The following is a 19,091-nucleotide window of genomic DNA, read 5'->3' on the forward strand; positions in this document are numbered from 1 at the left end:
CACACTCATTGTCTTCCCAGGTGCTATAGGCATACCATGCTTACACATCTCAGAGCCTGTGGGCTCTAGGTCTTGACCTTCTATCTAGTTAATTTCCAGACCTATCTCCATTTCCCAGGGTTGTGCTTACTGGACTTTCTTTCAGAACTAAAAATCAATGCCCTTTTCAGAACAGTAAAAACTTCTTCCAAGTATGTCTCTAGTGACAAGAACATATTTCAAATGGAGTTCTCAGACTTCTATCCTTCAAGGATCACAAATCACAGAAGGAGAGTCCAAAGGGACCTCAGAGGTCATCTATCCAATGGCCTTGTTGTGTAGAGGAAGAAAGAGAGGCCCAGAGAGGTTAAATACCATATGCAAAGTTCCATAAATTAGGAATTGGCTGGGATTTGAGCCCGGTTCTTCTGGGTCTGAGTTCAGAACTTGGCCCTTAGCTGGGCTGGTCCTTGGTTAAGAGAATAGGTCTCTTAGATCATCATATACTATTATAATAAACAGGGACTGTTTCTCCAGTTAGGAGACTGGTCTGGTCTCCTTCCCATAAACAAATATTTATTGTAGGTCCTCTACACCCAGGGCAATGTGCAAGATACATTTCTCTCTTGGCTTATCAGGTAGGCTGGATTTGTAAAAAGGGAACCTGCCCAGGAGTCAAGTGAGCTAGGATCTAGTCCTGGTTTTGCCACTCATTTACAGTAGGACCATGGGCCAGTCCCTTCCCCTCTCTGGGTACCTCAGTTGTCCTGCTCTGTAAAAAGAGGGAGTTGGATGGTTCCTTCCAGCTTTAATGCATTCCGCTGACTGTTTGCCTCAGCAAGATGAGGATAAGGATAAGGAAAGGGAGGCAGGAGGACTTACAAAAGAATAAAATTAGTTAGCCAAGACACAAAAGCTGATAGTTTCTATACTGTGCTAGAGGCTGAAAATCAAATTCAAATCATGTCAGATAATGATTTAGCACTTTAAGGTTTGCAAAATGTTCCATGTACATTGTCTTATCTGAGCATTAAAACAACCCTGGAGGGTGGGTGGTGCAGGTATTATCACTCCCATTTTGCAGATGTAAAAACTGAGGCTTAAAGAGGTAAAGTCACTTGTGTAGACCACATAACTAGTAAGCCTCAGAGGTTGGAGTGAATCCAGGCTTTCCCTACTCCAAGTCTAGTGCTCACTACACCATGCATTCTCTCAATAAGCAATTGAGCAACTTAAGGAAGAATCAACCAATCAATCAGTCAACAAACATTTATCAAGTACTAGCTCTCCACCAGGTACTGTGCTAAGTGTTAAGGATGTAAGACCAGAAATGGGCACCTGGCCAAGCTGTGGGTTTGGAAACCTCAGTGGATTTCATTTAACATCATCAACACAGAGATGATTGCAATTTGCTCTATTAGTCAAAGCAATGAGCTATGTAAACATTGCCAGCAAGAACAAATCAAGGGCCAACTAGGCTTAGCAATGAAAACACTAACATTTAACCTCTCTGCAACTGGGGAGGAGCCCTCACCCAGGTGAGACCCACATTAGGCTTCTCCCTGCCGAGGCCCTAGTAAACAGTGTGGCACAGTGTCTCCTGGAGATGGAGGTGTAGGAAAGTTAATGGCTAAAGACAGTAGAGTCATTCCTAGGAATTTGTATGCCTGGGGCAAGTGCCTTAAATCATGAGCTCAGCTAGAGAGAGCTCCACTGCTGCTACCATCATCACCACCACCACCACCACCACCACCACCTTCAATACCACCATCAGCACGGCCCTTATTACCATCATCATCACCATCATCACCACCACCCTAGAGCTAAAAGGGACCTCATAGGTCATCTAGTCCAACCCTCTCATTTTTCAAAAAAGGAAACTGAGGCCTGAAAAAGTTAGATGACCCAAGACCATAGGATTATAAGTCTAGAGCTAGGAGGGACCTCAGAGGACATCTGGATCCATCCTGTCCCCACACCCTTCCAATTATATACTCAAGGAAACTCAAGAAACTGGAAAATTAAACAACTTGTCCAAGGACACTTAATTAGGTAGGAAATAGCACAGTTGGGATTAGAGCCCAAGACCTCCAGTTCTAATGTACCACACTGCCTCCCACCAGGTAGGTTTATAGTTTAATTCTTCTTGCTAACTGGGCCATAAGTGATACCGTTTTGACATTCCAAAGGTTAACAAATGTCATCTGTGCACTCTAAATGTGGCATCCTAGGCTGAAGCCCCACTCACTCCAGCCTAGTTCTGACTCTCATCTCTTGTCAAGTGTACCTGGTAACAGTATAATTTAAAGTGGTCTATCATCTGGATTTGTTTTCTAAGTTCAAAGACATGAGTTCATTTCTTTTCCAGAATATTATGGTTTTTTCCACAGTAGCAACAATGTTGTATGATGATCAACTGGGAATGGCTATTCCCAGCAATATAAAGATCCAAGACAATTCAGAGGGACTCATGATAAAAAATGTTCTCCACTTCCAGAGAAAACTGATGGAGTCTGAATGCAGATCCAAGCATACTTTTTTGTTTGTTTGTTTTCTTTATTTTTCTTGGGGGGTTTTTGTCTGTATTTTCTTTCACAACGTGACTAATATGGAAATATGTTTTGCATGACTGCACATGAATAACCTTTATCAAATTGCTTGCCTTCTCAATGTGTAGAGAGGGGCAGGAGAGTGGGAGAGAACTTGGAAGTCAACATTGTAAAAAGTGATGGCTAAGAGTGGTTTCTACATGTAAATTGGGGGAAATAAAATATTAGACATTTTTAAAAGGACATTTTGGTTGACTATAGTGAAATGAAATTGAAGCACATGTTTGCCTATTATATGCTCAGCAAATCAACTCTTTATTCTTTTTTAAAAATTTTAAAAATTTTAAAAATTTTAAAAATTTTTAATAGGGCAATGAGGGTTAAGTGACTTGCCCAGGGTCACACAGCTAGTAAGTGTCAAGTGTCTGAGGCCAGATTTGAACTCAGGTCCTGCTGAATCCAAGGCCAGTGCTCTATCCACTGCGCCACCTAGCTGCCCCCAAATCAACTCTTTATTCTGAGGTCTTTGTGACCCTGACACAGTAAAATAGGAATTTGTGATAGGACAAATGGAGGAAAGCATATGAGTCTGTTCAAGAAATGGGTAGTAGTTTGAAGGAGTGACTTTTTGGATATATTTTATACGGATTTATCTTTATGTGTATACACACATACACATCCATAAGATAGCCTACAGTATCATGTAAGCCACAGGTACCATTTCAGTTTTTGTCTTTCAATTTCCAGCTTGGCACAGTAGTAGTAGTAGTAGTAGTAGTAGTAGTAGTAGTAGTAGTAGTAGTAATCTTAAAAAATGCTTGTTAAATTAAAAGAGGACTCGGAGTATAGTGACTTGGAGTGACAATGGACTTGGAGCGAGAGGAAATGGGCTTGAGTTTAGGTTCTGCCACTGAATAGCTGCCCAACTACATTCAAACTACTTAATACCTCTAAGCCTCAGTATTCTCACCTGTAAAATGGAAAGAATGATATGAACTTTGCTTATTTCACATGCTTTCTCAGAGGATTAAATGTGATAACCTGGGGAAAATACTTTGTAAGCATAAATTTCCATGTAAATAGAAGCTATTGATTAGGAACCTTACATTACTCCTTGATAGGTTCGTTTCATTTTATACAACAGTAGAAACGAAGAGCACTCACTGGATGTGAAGTTGGGAAGATCTGAATTCAAGCTTGAATTCTGATGCTTACTATCTTTGTGACCCTAAGCAACTCACTTCTTCCCAAGGCCTCTATAAAATGACCTGTGAGATCCCTTCCAGCTCCTACTGTAAATGATGGTAAGTGTTTAAGTAGAAATATATATAGGTGTGGATAAAAAGGCATATGTACAGCGTTACTTAGGAATACACAAGTACTTACCAGATGATGCCTCCCCAGAAAAAGGAGAAAAAGATGTAGAAGACCAAGGAACCCCAAATCACAAAGTGATTGATCCAAGTCCAAAACCGAGTATCGATGGCAAGCTGGAAAAAAGGGGGAATTGGAAATTTGGTGAGGGAAGACTATCAAGTCATCTTTCTTAGATAAAATCTGCTCCCTATATAACTGAAGTTCCATGATAGGGTAGGTCATAGTTTGGGCTGGGGAAAGAGGAAGGAACAAAGAAGAGGGCACAGGTGGCCAAGGAAGAAGGACTTACCGCTTTGGGATATATGGACTTTTAGTATAAAGCTGTAAAACAGATGTTTTCTTCACTAGATGGGTTTGAGATTTTGTGAGATTGGGAATTAATTGGAGAACCCAAGTTTTCTTTTCTGTCCTGCCATTTGTGAAAGGGTCCTGATCATCTGTGCCTTGGTTTCTCCATTTATACAACCATGTTATAAGAATACCACCAATATGGCCAAATATCCATACCTCAGACAGATTCTGAGAGGATGAGGAAAAAGATGGTGCTACTCAAGAGAAGGGAGTTTCACTGATGAGGTGGGGGGGCGGGGAGGGGGGGAAGAGGCGCTATGGGTGCCGGCAGATATGGTCACTATGTTGGCTGGTTTTGCTCAACTGCTTTTGGTTTTGCTACACAGAAAGGCTCATTACAATTACAGAAAAAAGCACATTATTAAATGCATAGATACTATAGTAGGAGAGGCAGCATGGAGTAGTATAGAGAGTATGAGGATTAGAGTCAAGAAGACCTACAGTGGCATGGACACTGAGGCTCATCTATATGAATGGCTTGAGCCAAAGTGAGTTTCTCAGTATGGGATATAGCGCTGTTCAAAAATAAATTGTTTTGGGGGCAGCTAGATGGCACAGTGGTTAAAGCACTGGCCCTGAATTCAGGAGTACCTGAGTTCAAATGCGGCCTCAGATACTTGACACTTACTAGCTGTGTGACCCTGGGCAAGTCACTTAACCCCCATTGCCTGCAAAAAAAAAAAACAAACCCAAAAATAAATTGTTTTGTTCTGTGTCTGCAAGTTCATTGGCATAGAGAACTCCCAGTGTGGAAACACCTTCCACCACTGCAGATCAGCACCTTATAGTCTTAAAAGAGCTGCCAGAGGCACTCTAAGGGACTTCTCCAGAACAATGTGGCCAATATGTGTCAGCCTCAAGACTAGAACCCAGGTCTCCTTAACTCCAAGAATACCTGGCTATCCATTACTTCATACCGCTTCTCATTACGGTTGTAACATCTGCAAAAATGCCAAGATACAAAGACGTGCTAAAAAGAAAACACCACACACACACACACACACACACACACACACACACACACACACACACACACACACACACACAATGGAGGAGAAACATCCTAAGAAAGAGGGATCACTGATGATATCTGGGTGTTAGGCATCTTGGGAAGACATCAGGAAAAAAAAGTTATAATGAATAACAATCAACCGTGAAAACAAAGATCAGGAAACTGATGTAGGGAACAAATCGAAAGGACAAAACATTCTTCTAACATAACAGAACAATAATAATGACAATAATTGAAAAACTCTAACCTTCAGTGTTACAGTGACTACTAAGACTGTATAAACAGTAGTTCCAAAAGTCCAGTTCCCAAAAACCTGGAAAAAAAATCAGAGAGTAATATGTACCATTTGGTTTTTCATTGGCCAACTGAAATCACTCAGAGCCAGTCACTTTGTCTACAGAGGTAGAGTCCCATTTCAGGGTTGGAGTGTAGCCTTCAGTGCTCTCCAACCCCACATCGGTCTGTGGGTATTGCTGCTGAAGCTCTCCCATAGTAGATATAGGGCCCAGGCCCTATATCTATCTATCTATCTATCTATCTATCTATCTATCTATCTATCTATCTATCTATCTATCTATCTATCTATCTATCTATAGATATATATATCACTGGGATGGCAGGGGCAGAAAAACCCCTACTCTGACACCAGTGTTCATGGGAATGAGTTATTTGAATGACTTTGATCTTTAAAGATTGAGATAGGCTCTTTCCCTGGAAAACCAAAAAGCCACTGGGGGACTCTATTCCTCAATGATGGCAGCAATAAAACATGAAGGGGCTTCCCATTTTCCAGCTCCAACCTACCATGTGAATTGCAAGAGCCCAACAAGAAGGAAAGGCAGTCTGAATCAATACAAATGTAGTCAGTGGATGGCATGTGTAGGCTTACCAAATGTGGTCAAGATCTGAATGTATAGCATTAAAACAGAAAATGAGATGTGAGAGTTTCTTTGCTTTTATTTAAATGAAGCAAAAAAAAGTTAAAGTTAATAAAAACAAAAAAAAATATTCAATCAAATCACGCATGGGTGCTAGGATTAATTGCTGGTAGCAGTTCTTGCACTCATCGGTCATTTTAATGAGCATTTACTGGAACAGTGGCATAGGCAATAAGACTGCATCCATTTGGAATAATTTGGACAGAGGCCAGGCTGAAATTTCCCCTTGTACAAGCTGAAAAAAAAAAGGCTCCGCTGAGCAAATGAACAGGGCAAAAACAAGCTCCCAGGGGGTCTTTTTGCCCATTTGGGAAGCATTTCTTTTCCCAAGAGCTATTTGCAGACAATGAATGTGCTAATTACAAATGATGCTTAGAATGCTTTTATTACCAGGTCTGGTAGTAACCAGTGGTTTTCGGCCACTTTGTCAGCCACAGTTTTGAGTCACTGCATGGACCAGAAAGTAATCAGACTGGACTTATTTTTTTTAGAAAAACTATTCGGTCATTCAGAACGTTTGCTGATTCAGATGGCCAAATTTCAATTAGTCCACAGTTGTTGAGGTTTGATTGGGGTCCCTTCCTTTACAATGTCACTCTAATCTGCTGATCTTATCCACTTTATAATTAGATCTTAGAGCTTAGCAATTGTTGGTGAACATTAGGGTTTTGTTCATTCAACAACAAACCTCTACTGAGCACCTACTGTGTACAAGGCCTTGGGCTAAGGGGCAGCTAGGAGGCACAGTGGATAAAGCACCGGCCCTGGAGTCAGGAGTACCTGAGTTCAAATCTGGCCTCAGATACTTGGCACTTACTAGCTGTGTGACCCTGGGAAAGTCACTTAACCCCCATTGCCCCACAAAAACAAACAAACAAAAAACAAGGCCTTGGGCTAGATGCTGGACCTGTAAATATGAAAAACAGTTCTGTACTTGGCTTCAAGGAGCAAGGTTTAAAATGTGTACAGAGACAGGCAGGCTGAAAGGTAGCTGGGCTTCAATGAGAGAGCCAGACAAAGCACCTTGGGAAAAATGTGAGGAGGAAGAGCTCACTTTCAACTGCAAGGAGAGGTACAGATCAAGGAGGTGAGGCTTACGCTGGGCCTCGAAGGAAGAGAAGGATTACAAGAAGCCCAGATAGGAAAGAGCACAATCCCCAGCACAGAGAATGGCCTGGGTGACTGCACAGAAATGGAAAAGGAACTGGGAAACAATTGGTAGTACAGTCCGGCTGGAATGAAGAATACAAGGAAATAGAAGAGTGTGAAACAAGGCTACAAAGGTCAGTTGGAGGCAGATTATTGAGTTCAATAGAGTATAAAAATGAACACCTCTAACAAGGCCCCCCTGAAGTCGACAGGATGTAATTAAAGCAAAGGATGTGATATGCTGGACTCAATTCTCAGAGGTATGGCTGGGGGCCTCTCGTTCTCCCAGGGAAAAGCGTTTCTTGGCAACCCATGGAGCTCCCCTTCCAGGGTCATGCCTGGGCAGTCAGTCGCTATGCTCCAACGGTCATAGGGGTGGTAGGGAAGGCCAGTGCTAAGGAAGTGGAATAGCCAAACCCTGGTTGCCTAGAGAGCCAGCCAGAGCTCACCCCAAAGAAAGGTGAAGTCTTCCTCTCCATCCCACTCTATGAAACCTCCAAATCATCTGCCCTGAAACCCACAGGCTATAGAATGGAGTTCAGCAGATGGGTTCCATCTTTACATCTCTCCTCATTTCTACCACATGTTCTTGGACATAGCAGGCAATTGTGCCTGAATATTTTAATCAAACAGAAATAGTAATTCTGCACATCTCAACTTTGACCTCAAAGCCGGGGTTTTCTTCCCGTCAAATCTTAAGGTCATGAGCCAGTGACCATTTCAAGCAAAAATTGCAACCAATTTAGGGCTACAGGTTTAGAGCTAGATGGAAACTTTAAGGTTAAACAAAGTATACTACAAGCTCATTCACGGTTGATCAAAGGCATTTTCCCCCAAGTAACTATAGCCAAGGGGTATGGGTCCCCTCCTGGGGAGCAGCAAATGACAAACAGTCGCCGATGACATCCCAATATAATATTTAGCAGTACATAAATAAAGCCTGCAACCCCAAACTTTACCTTTCCATTCTCTTCCAAGGTTGTAGCCTGATAAAGGAAGTAAGTACCAAAGAAAAACACGGTTCCTTCAAAGGCAGACAGAAACGTCCAGTACAAGAAAGGGCCCCACTTCAGCTTGGCGTTGTCAGAAATTTTCCTATCAGGAAATGGTACAGAAAGAAGGCAGGTTAAAGCATTTTCCCCATATTGCTATCCCAAGGGAACAAGGCAAGACGTGCATACCCCAAACTGAGGGCAAATACTGGGGTGGGCATATGGTTAAACTGGAAGAGGGCTCCCTCTGGTGGTTTGAAGGGTACTAACAATGAGTCATCTGGATGATGCCTTGACCAATAGTAATAAGTTACAGCTCTACCTAGGACAAAACTATTATCGATAGAATGCTCATTTTTAATTCTGAGCTTCTTCTAGAAATTCAGATCTTTAAGAAAACGTCCTTTATGTCTTTTCTGTTGACTTTGAAAATGTAACAGTTTTAATGTTAGGGCCTTTTATGCCATATTGGATGGCAGGTGATTGAGAAAACAGTTAAATCACTCAAAAATCCTATCTTAGGATCATGAAAAAGGGACCTTAGATATCATCAGATCCAGCTCTTTCATTTAACAGATGAAGAAACTGAGGCCCAAAGAGATTAAATAACTTGCCCAAGATCATGCAACTAATACCAGTGCCAGGATTTGACCCAAGGTCCTCCAATTCCACTCTCAATGTTCTGTCCATTATATCATGCTGCCTCAGTGGGAGGCCCAATACTCAATAGTGCTTTACATCTCAGACATAAAGACTATGGGCACATGTGGGTGCCGTCTTTAGTTTTTGTGATAGATCCCTCTCAACATTTATCAAAAAAGTATCTAGTCACCCAAATATCTTACCCACTATCAGTGCTTCCTAAGATATTACTTGAACATGCAGAGAAAGATCTCTTTTAAAAGTCTTCAGGAGTGTCTACATTTTGAGTGAGTACTGTTGGAGCACTGCTTTTTCAACTAAGAGGACCCACGAGGTCATAGTGCAAAGTGACCACGAAAAGCATGGGCAGAGGCCCCTGGGAAGAAGAAAGCTAAAGGCTGCTCAGGTACTGGGTGGCACCCTCCACTTCTGCAGGTGAGGGCATAGGAAGGATGAAAAGAAGGACAGAAGACTTTTCAGAACAAGGCCACCTGCTCCCCCAGATTCTAGCAGCCACATTTGCTAAGTCACCTGCCCCAGCACTGAGGGAGAGGGAAATAGGTGATATGGCTTTGTAATCATACTGATAGAGGATACACAATCATAGAGCTAAAGCTAGAAGGGACATTAGAGACAGTTAAGCCTAACCCTGTCATTTGACATAGGAGGAAACTGAGGTATTGTAGGGTGAAGTGACTTGTCCACAGTTACATACTTAGAGTAAGTATGGGAGGTGAGATTAGAACCCAAGTATTATTCCAATTCTCTTTCCACTGTGTAATGCATATACGTGAATGACAAAACTAGGAAAAGAAAGATCAACAAGGTGTATTACAAAGAAAAGAGCCTTTGGTTGGGTTTGTGCTTTAGCCTCTCTGAATTTCAGTTTCCTCCTCTGTAAAAGGAAGAGTGCGATCTAGCCTGAACCAGATCAAAAGGTAACCGGGAAATGTTTAGCAATAAATAAATAAATGAATAATAGCATACAATGTAGATAATGTTAATATGTGGTTTTCTAAGTCAATAGAAACCTGCTTGAAGAGATGTGTTTCTATTTGAGTTTGATGCAACTGGTCTAGAAGACCTCTAAGGTCCCATTCAGCTCTAGCAGTCTATGAGGCAGTGGTGCAGTGGATAGAGCACTGGTCCTAGAGTTAAGAGGACCTGAGTTCAAATCTGGCCTCAGACAGTGATTGGCTGTGTAACCCTGGGCAAGCCACTTAACCCTGATTGCCTCCCCCGCCAAAAGTAGGTATGTGATATAGACAACCTCTAAAGTTCTTGCCAGCCCCAACAATAAGACTAGTTGCCAGCTCTGTAGCCCTTTCAAACTGCTCAAGCACTCTTCACATGTCTCTTCTCTAAGTCTCACAACAGCCCTAGCAAGTAGGTGCTCTGGGCATTACCATTCTCATTTTATAGATGATCCTGAGAGAGTGGAAATAATTTCTCCAAGATCACATAGCTAGGAAATATCTGAGGTGAGATTGGAACCCAAACCTTCCTGTCTCCAAGTCTAGCCCTCTGACTGCTGTATTCTAACATGCCATGAGATAGGGTGGCAGAGAAGGAACAAAACACTGCTAGCTTTCCTGTCCAGAAGACGTGGGTTGAACATCGATTCCCTGCCATGCTATAAGCCTCAATTCTCTTCTCCACAAAATGGGACGGGTCATACTCGTCATACTCATCAGAGGACTGCTGTGAAGGAAAGGGCTCTGTAAGCCTTAGGATGCTCTAAAATGTGAGTTATTTATGATTTGAAGAGAAGAGGCAAAAAAGGAATCAAAAATTGGGAAGAGGAAGTCAGTGTATTTGTTTACAGAGACGGGTCAATTTACATGTCCCATAGCAAAGGGGCATGGCCTTCCATCCTGGCATGGTGAACAGGGGGATAGGTTTCTTCCCCTTGCTAAATCACTGTTTGCTTTCTTTTTCTTTTAGGTCTAGCCATGTGATTTCATCAGTGTAGGGAATATAAGGAGCTTCAGTTTGAGAATCTCCTTCTACCAATGCAGCTCTGGAAATCAAAGTTTGGAGAGTGTCTTGGAGCACCAAGAAATTAGGTTACTTGTCCAGGGTCACACGCTATATACAACAGGTGGGATCTGAATGAGGATCTTTCTGGTTCCAGGGCTATGTTTCGCTGCTAAATTTTCAAGGAGAGGAGAATAGGGAAGAAGGAAGAGGAACCCTGTTTTTTCTTTAGGAGAAGCCTCACCTGCCAGTTTTATTTTGATTTAAAGGCCAAGTACATCTCCTGTTTGCAGTGGGAGCCTTTCCAAGCAGGTGAGTCACTGAAAATGAGCCTGAAAGGCAAACAGAGGGAGCCCAGGCCCGCCGGAATACTAAGAGGCAAGCTACAAAGATGCAGCAACGTGGGCAGAACAGGACCTGATGTGTCAGAAGGCAAGCTCTGGCTGGGGGTTTAGGGGGGCGGGAGGGAGGCGCTAGGACACAACATTGATTCTAGTATCATCTCTGGCAAAGAGCAAACTAGGGAGCAAGATGATTCAAAAATTCATGAACTCTTCTCTGCAGTGCAGTCCATCAGAAATGTTACATAAGCTTGCCCCACCTCCCTTCACTGCCACCCCCTGACCACCACTCAGACTGCATATTTCAGCAAGTTATCAGCATTTGAAAAGACAAAGCACAGACAGTGGAAAGAGCACCAGGAGCCCTGGGAGTAAATCCCAACTGGGCCACTTACTTCCTGTGTGACCTTGGTTAAGTCCCTGTCTCCCCTCTAGACTTCAGTTTTTTCCTCTGTAAAAGGAAGGGTTTGGACCAGATCTCTCCCATGTCCCTTCTAGCACCATAATACATAGGCCTGATATTGGTTTGCTAAGCCCCTTGGTTTACTATTCCTCACATTCCAGATGAGCATCCACTAACTTCATCTTTCCTCTTTCTTGCCCTATCTAGGATCCTATCTTTCAATCTCCAAAGGAGAGTTGGAGGTCATCTGGTCCAATCCTCTCATTTTATAAAGGAGGTAACTGGCACCCACTACTCAGCAATCCTCTAGATTAACATCTTCCTCCTTCATTATAATCCTGACATAAAAAAAAATCCAATTTAATAATAGGCCAGTTGCTGGGGACAGTTCCAAGTTACCCATCCATAAGGAGAAACAGCTATTTCAAGACAAATCCATTTTTTTCTTTGACTCTCTGAATTAATTATGCTCTTCAATAAAACTGTAGAGTTAGAGCCTGATTAAGAGGGGAAAAAATGTCTCTGGAACATTACGTGAGTTAGAGGCTAATGATTCTCACCATCTTTATTCTACCCAGGTAAAGTTCAGTCATCAAAACGACTAAAAATCTTTTGTTCATGAACATAAGGTCTTTGGGAGGCCCCCCCTGTAGGGGACACACCAGTGGCACTCCCTTTGACCTACTGGAAAAATGGACCCTGAAATCACAGTTGGGAATGACCTCCTAGGAATCTAGTCCAATGCAAGCCTCCAAAGAAACGTTGCTACAACATCGCCAATAAGTGGTCAGACTACCTCTGCTTAGAGACCTTAGCATGTCCACACATGCCATGCACTAACCCACGCATGTATTCCCAAGGCAGCCTAGTCCACTCTGGGATGGCCCAAATTGTTGGGGACTTGTTCCTGGCATCTTGTCTAGATTGGCCTCTTTGCAACTTCTTCTTAAATTCACTTCAAATTCAATGGGAGCTGAGGATTCCCAGTCGAAGTACAGGTCTTGAAAGTGGTCCAAGTATTCATTTCTTTTTTAATTCTCTCACTTGGCAAATCCATAAACAGCCTGGGATTCTCTGTGTGCTCTACTCGGCAACCAGTAACCACCTAGGCCACTGCCATCACCATCATCACTGCTTCACATTGCTATAATTAAAAAGTGTTTCACAGAGGGAAGCTAGGTGGCGCAGTGGATAGAGCACCAGCCCTGGAGTCGGGAGGAACTGAGCTCAAATCTGGGCTCAGACACTTAATACTTACTAGCTGAGTGACCCTGGGCAAGTCACTTAACCCCAATTGCCTCACTAAAAAAAAAGAAAAGAAAAGTGCTTCACATGCTATCTCCTTTGAATCTCACAATGATCCTGTGCTCCTATTACCCTCAGTTTACAGATGAGGGAACTGAGGCAGAGAAAAGTTAGGTAACTTGCCCTGTATCACAGAACTAGAAGGGTATCTGAGGCCAGATCTGAATTCAGGTCTTTCTGAATCCAAGTTCAGTACTCTAGCCATGATGCTGCCTCACTGCTTTGACTGTGCCTCCTTAGCTAAGTCCTAGGAAACTACCTGAGACACATACAGCTGAAACAACTTACCCAGGGCCACCCAGCTAGTAAGAACAAGAGCAAGATTTGAACCTCAGGCTTCCTGATTCCCAGAGTAGCCCTGGAGCCACTCTGCCCCCACTGTCTTACTTCCATAGACAACAAACTGACATCAGAGCTTTGGAAATCAGAATCCTCTAATAGGATCCATTCTCCCCCCTCCCCCCCCATTGCCACAGTGATTTTCAACTTACATATACAATCTGGGTTCAGCGGTGAGAATGTCAATACTGATGTGCTGTTCCAGCAAGCTGTAGGCCAGGATTGGTAATGAAGTGAAGCAGATATTGTACATCGTAAGGTAAGCAGCATCATACAGTGGCTTCAGTGGCAGTGTGGAGGAGATGAAATAACAATGTGGAAAGGGAATTTTTTTAGTAACGAACAGGTATAGGCAAGAGTTCTATATATTAAATATAATGTCTAAAATGGGTTCCTTTCCCCATGGAGTTGATTGGTTTTCATTCTTCGTGCCAGCTAGTTAAAGAAGAAAAATCCAAATAATGTCATGTTTAATGGGCTGCCACCCTCCCAACCAATTAGCCCATGAACAGGAAAATGGATTTAGAATTGGAAGGACCCGAGTGGACATCTAGTTTAACCTCCTCCCTTGAAAGATAAACAGAGCCCAGAGAAATTAAGTAACTAAAGATCCTGGGGGTTCAGAGATCAAGGGCTGGAAGGAACCTTAGCAACTGTCTAGTCCAATGTCCTCATTTTGTAGACAAGGAAACTGAGACCCAGGAAGTTAAGTGCCTTAGGATCACAGGCTCTTCGATTTCTCACTGGAAGGAACCTGAGCAGATATCCCACCCCCTGCATTTTACACACAAGGGAAATGAGGTCCAGAGAAGCGAAATGATTTCTTTAAGGTCACAGGTTTTCAGTGGCTCTAAATCTCATGGTTTTTATCCCACTCCACCATATGTTGCTTCCCAAGCTACGCTCAGTTTCAGACTGCTGCCTTGCTTGGAATTGTAAAATACAATTCTGCATACTTCTATTAAAGATGCAATAGCTACAATTTGGAAAGTGTTATAACCATGAAAAAAGTAAGTCATTTCAGGGTAAGGCTGCCATCTTTCCCTGAAGTGAAACATGGGCAGCAGCCAGACTGAGTCAAAGTGTCATGTGTCTGGCATGGGGTTTTGTTTTGTTTTGTTTGCGGGAAGGGGCGGGGGGTGGATTCCATCGCAAGCAGAAATGGTGGCTTTCACCAGGATGGAGAAAACTTCCCATCGACATTTTTGATGGTTAACATGGGCTTCTAACATTGAGAACTGGCTCAATGGTTTAGTCAACCAGTGACTGCCTCTGTAATCACAACAACCAACTGAAGCATTTATGTGGAATTATGAAGATTTTCCAAGCAATTTATTAGCCTCTTCCTCTTAGCGAAAGCATTAGTTGGGGGGGAAGGGCCTCTCTGCGCTCTGCTGGGTGCTATACAAAGTGAGAAATTGCTGCTCAGTGGCTCATCGGAATGTGGAACGCCCCTTGGAGGAAACTTTTTTTTTCCTTTTAACAAAGAAATAAACAGACCCAAAAGGATCAGGGACAAAAAAATCAGAAGGCAAAGCTCCTGGTGTCAGGAAGCCAATTTTATCCCCACACAGGAAACTCCTAGTGCTTTTGAGGTAGGGACCTTGAGAAACTTGACCTTCCAAAGAAGTCACAGCTTTGTCTGATGCTGCAGGGTGCTCCCTACATGCTCCAGGTAAAAAAGGAACTCTGTACTCTGTGAATTTATAACAAAAGAGGAGAGATAAGTCAGTTCTCTCCCTCCCTCCCTCCCTCCCTCTCTCTCTCTCTCTCTCTCTCTCTCTCTCTCTCTCTCTCTCTCTCTCTCTCTGCCCCATGTCTCTCTCCTTCCTTCCCTGTCTCTATCTTCTCCTCCTCTATGTCTCTCTTCTTCCCTTCCACTTTTCTGTCTCTATCTACCCCTCTCCCTCTCTTTCTCTTTCCTCTTTCTCTGTGCTCTCTCCCTCTCTATCCCCTCTTCTCCTTTTTCCCTCCCTCCCTCCTTCCTTCTCTGTCTCTCCTCTCCCCTCCCCTCTTTCTCTCCCTCTCCCTCCCTCTCAATGTGATGTGGTTTAAGAGGTCCTGGTCTTAGCATCACAGGGGACCTGGAATCAAACCTCAGCCCTGCCCCACTACTATCTCTGTGACTTTGGTCAAGTCATTTCAGTTGTGTGGGATTCAGTTTCCTCATATGTAAAAGGGGGGGGTGCTAAATAAGATGAGCTCATTGAAAGTCTTAATGCAAAAAAAATCTCCATGCAGAGGCTGGAAACTACCTACTACCAGGTATATTTGCAGAGAGTATTCTTTTGAGGATATCAGTTGGACTAGAGAGTTGCTGAGATCCCACGCAACTCTAAAAAATCTTGACCCAAAAAAGTCTCTTTCAGCTCCAACTATGCAGTCCTATGACCCCAGGTAGGGCAAGGGAGAGGAGACATTAAGGTGTTAGATTTATGTGGCTTTTCTGCATGTCCCATGGCCATATTTCTCAATTTTGGAGGTCTTCCTGGAGTAGCTAGGTCTTGCAGTGAGCCCAAGTAAGGTAGATCATCATGTGGGAGATAAAAATGTGGAAGGGAGGCCCACAGGTGACAAGAATGAGAGTAAGGTGTAAAGGCATAGAAATGTGTTCACATGGAGTAAAACAAAGACAACGGTGGATGAATGAAGTGACCCATGATGGAGGCTAAGACTTCACAGGACAATGAAGTGATGTGTGATGAAGTCTATGACCTTACAGGACAATCTGGCACAATATGTCCACGGAAGGCAAGAGACAGAATGATACAGCCAAAGAAGCCAATCATAGGATTGTTTTGGATTGACAATTCAACTCAATTCAATTCAACACTGATCTATTCATACAACAAATGTTTCTTAAGGGTCTACTATGTGCTAGGCTCTGGGGATAAAAGGAAAAAATAAAAGTAGAACAGCTCCTGTCCTCAAGGAGTCTACCTTCTACCAGGGGGAAACAAGGGCATGTACAGATGAGTAAAAACCAAAGAGATCCAAAGTAATTTATTTGGGGTGATTGGAGGAGGGGCGGCAGTGTGGGCAGAGAATCCCTAATTAAGAGGTGGAGATACTGCTAAGTCAAGTGTATGAGATGCCAAGTGAACCAAGCCTTACGAGGAACTAGGGATTCCAAGTGAGGAGACAGGTTAGAAGACTAGATGGGAAAGCAGAGGGAGGGAGAGATTCTGAGGAGGCAGGAGAGAAGGGCAACAGCTAACCATTGCCAAGACATGAGCACCTTTTACTGGGATTGACCCTGAATGGTTGACTTTTGGCAACACTAGAGGGGTAAGGGAGGTAGCAGACTTTTGGGGAAGAAGGAAAAGGAGAGGGCCAAGCTCACTCCAGGATCCCAAGCCTCAGCTCCCAGGCAGATGGCAGCGTTGCTCACAGTGTCAAAAACCATGGGAAGGCAGCCAGGATCTGGAGGAGGGAGGGAAGGAGGGAAAGAGGCAAGGAGTATTAGGGTTTTTTTTTCCTTCTCCTGTGTTTTGCTTGAAGAGGTGACAAGATACTCAAGTGGCAATATTAGGGAGAACTGCCAGGCAGCACACATGATGATATGCAGGTCTATAATATTCTCAATGGGAATTAAGGATACAAGCCTATGGAGAAAATAGAGGCCTTTCATCCTACGCAGCCTTCTGGGCAATCGTTTTTAATGTGGTAAATACGCCAAAGCGTGTCGGAGTGTTGGGCTCTGAGGGGACGTTGCACACCTAGGAATTCTCCAGGGGGATCGTTCTGAGACATAGAAGGAGATGGTTTCTATGGAAACTGTTAATTTTCCCTAAACACTAAATTGAAAACTAGGGCTCTAATTGACTGTTTAGTGGGGGAAGTTAGCCCTGAATCTCCCTCAACTACAAGGAGCAATAATTATGTTTTCCCCACTAATGGAAGAGAGCACTCCAAGAAACTGAACATGAATTAAGCTATCCAGACCCTCCTAGAAACTAGAAAATAAATCGGTTGGGAGGACTGGCTATTAAATGCAGGAATTAAAATGAAAACTGTTTAAATTTAAGCTTAAAAGTCAGCGAAATTCTTTAGCAGAATTTGCCCATTAAAATGTAAGCATCTTGAGGGCAGGAATTGTCCCATTTGTGGCTTTGTAGCTTGAGCACAGTGCCTGACACATAAGGATGGGACCGGACCTGTGTGCCTTCAGCTGATAATTTGATATAGGAATGAGGAAACATCTGGATGAGAAAACTCTCTCTATGGATGAAGATCAGGTCGGTGCCTTGTCCCAAGGCCAACTCTCTACCTTCTATGCTTCTCACATGGCATACAGTGGGAGCTTAATATATGCTTGTGAAACTGAACTGAATCTATATGAGGAAAAAAAAAAAGAAGCCCTGTGAAAGTTTCCAATTTGGCAGAAATCAATGGTCTCCTACAGGGTAAACCCTGGAATGAATCCCCATTCTACACAATTCTCATTTTTCCTATGCTCTGTTTACAGTCCAAGAACTCCTGGGCTGGATGGTGTGCTAGGGATACAAAACTAAGACAGAAAACACACCCCTGCCCTTGGGGAGCTTGGATTTTACTCAAGGGAAATCATGTGTACATAGATAAATTAATGCAAAATATATGCAAAGTAAATACCAAGTAATTTGGAGGGAAAGGAAGTATTAATGAACTAGAAACCTACCTCATCTTATTATAAGATCCAAGTTGAGATCTCCTAGCTGTGCTTTGGGGATGGGGGGAGGAAAGGAAGGGAGAGGTGGAGAAACAAAACAAGCCCCTCCTCCCAAGTTCAAAAATCAACCCACCTCCCTGCAGCCCTTTGCTGCCTAAGAGCTAAACAGGGTCACGTGGAATGATACCTTAGGTTTTCACCCAGAGGTTCTTTCATGTTTGTCAAGATATCCTAAATGGAAGAAAGCTGAAATGCTCAAGGTCTTGGTTCACAGCCACAGGAGCAGATAATGCTCTCTGCAGCTAGCTGGTGGGGGGTGGCAGGGGCACCACACACCATAAGTCATGACACTGCCAACAGCTATTTAGGTGTATGACTCAGCTGATGCCACAGGGCTGCTGATCTGGTAACTAGAAAAGCACCAGCTACAATGGCAAGGAGGCAAATTTGCAAGGAAATAATTTTACACTGGCCTCAGTTCCCTCATCTGTAGGAAGGAGAGGATGGACTTGACCCTGAGGCCTAGCTCTCAATCCTGGGATTCTATAAATTTCCATAGACAACAATAACAACCTGCCAAGGAACTAGAAAAACCCTAATTTCATGTCATAAGGAAGCAGAGGAAATAATATTCACCCTGGAGTCGGATATATAGCCAAAATATAGCTACCATGGGGCATATTATTTTGAGCTATGATTAAAGGTGAAAAAAAACATAATAATAACTGAGGGTGGGAAAATTCTGAGTTCCTTAAGACAGGTGTTTAGCTGGGAATCACAGTTAGAGTGGAAGCTCTTTGAGGACAGAGACTTTTTTTTCTGGTCTTTGTATTCCCCAGAATACTGCCTGCCACATAATGTGTGTTAGACAGATGTTTATTGAATTGAATTGAACTGATGGTAAACATGACCGAGGATGATCTCAGTTCAAATCTGTTCAGTGGAGATTTATCCTCAATGACAAGTTTCCCAAGGCAGCCCAAAACCAGAAGCAGTGACTAGGTGGGACCGGATTTAATGCAGCATTAAATTGTAAAGTATTAGGATTATCAGAGCGTGTTTTTAATTTGGGTTTTCGATATTGCA

At 43.0% G+C, this 19,091-nt stretch overlaps 1 protein-coding gene across 5 annotated transcripts in view; it reads right to left on the minus strand.

Moving 5' to 3' along the window:
• The window catches only part of ATP11C (ATPase phospholipid transporting 11C), a 225,721-nt gene that overhangs the window by 21,506 nt on the left and 185,124 nt on the right, over window positions 1-19,091 (minus strand). For all 5 annotated transcript variants that reach the window (XM_043974013.1, XM_043974011.1, XM_043974010.1 and 2 more), the window contains exons 24-27: window positions 13,507-13,634; window positions 8,315-8,450; window positions 5,516-5,581; window positions 3,915-4,018 (exon numbers count right to left, since the gene is read on the minus strand). In XM_043974013.1, coding sequence (XP_043829948.1) covers window positions 3,915-4,018; window positions 5,516-5,581; window positions 8,315-8,450; window positions 13,507-13,634 — 434 coding nt within the window. The remainder of the gene's footprint in view (window positions 1-3,914; window positions 4,019-5,515; window positions 5,582-8,314; window positions 8,451-13,506; window positions 13,635-19,091) is intronic.

The sequence above is a fragment of the Dromiciops gliroides genome, chromosome X (assembly GCF_019393635.1).
Source record: "Dromiciops gliroides isolate mDroGli1 chromosome X, mDroGli1.pri, whole genome shotgun sequence".
In the NCBI taxonomy this organism is placed as follows: domain Eukaryota; kingdom Metazoa; phylum Chordata; class Mammalia; order Microbiotheria; family Microbiotheriidae; genus Dromiciops; species Dromiciops gliroides.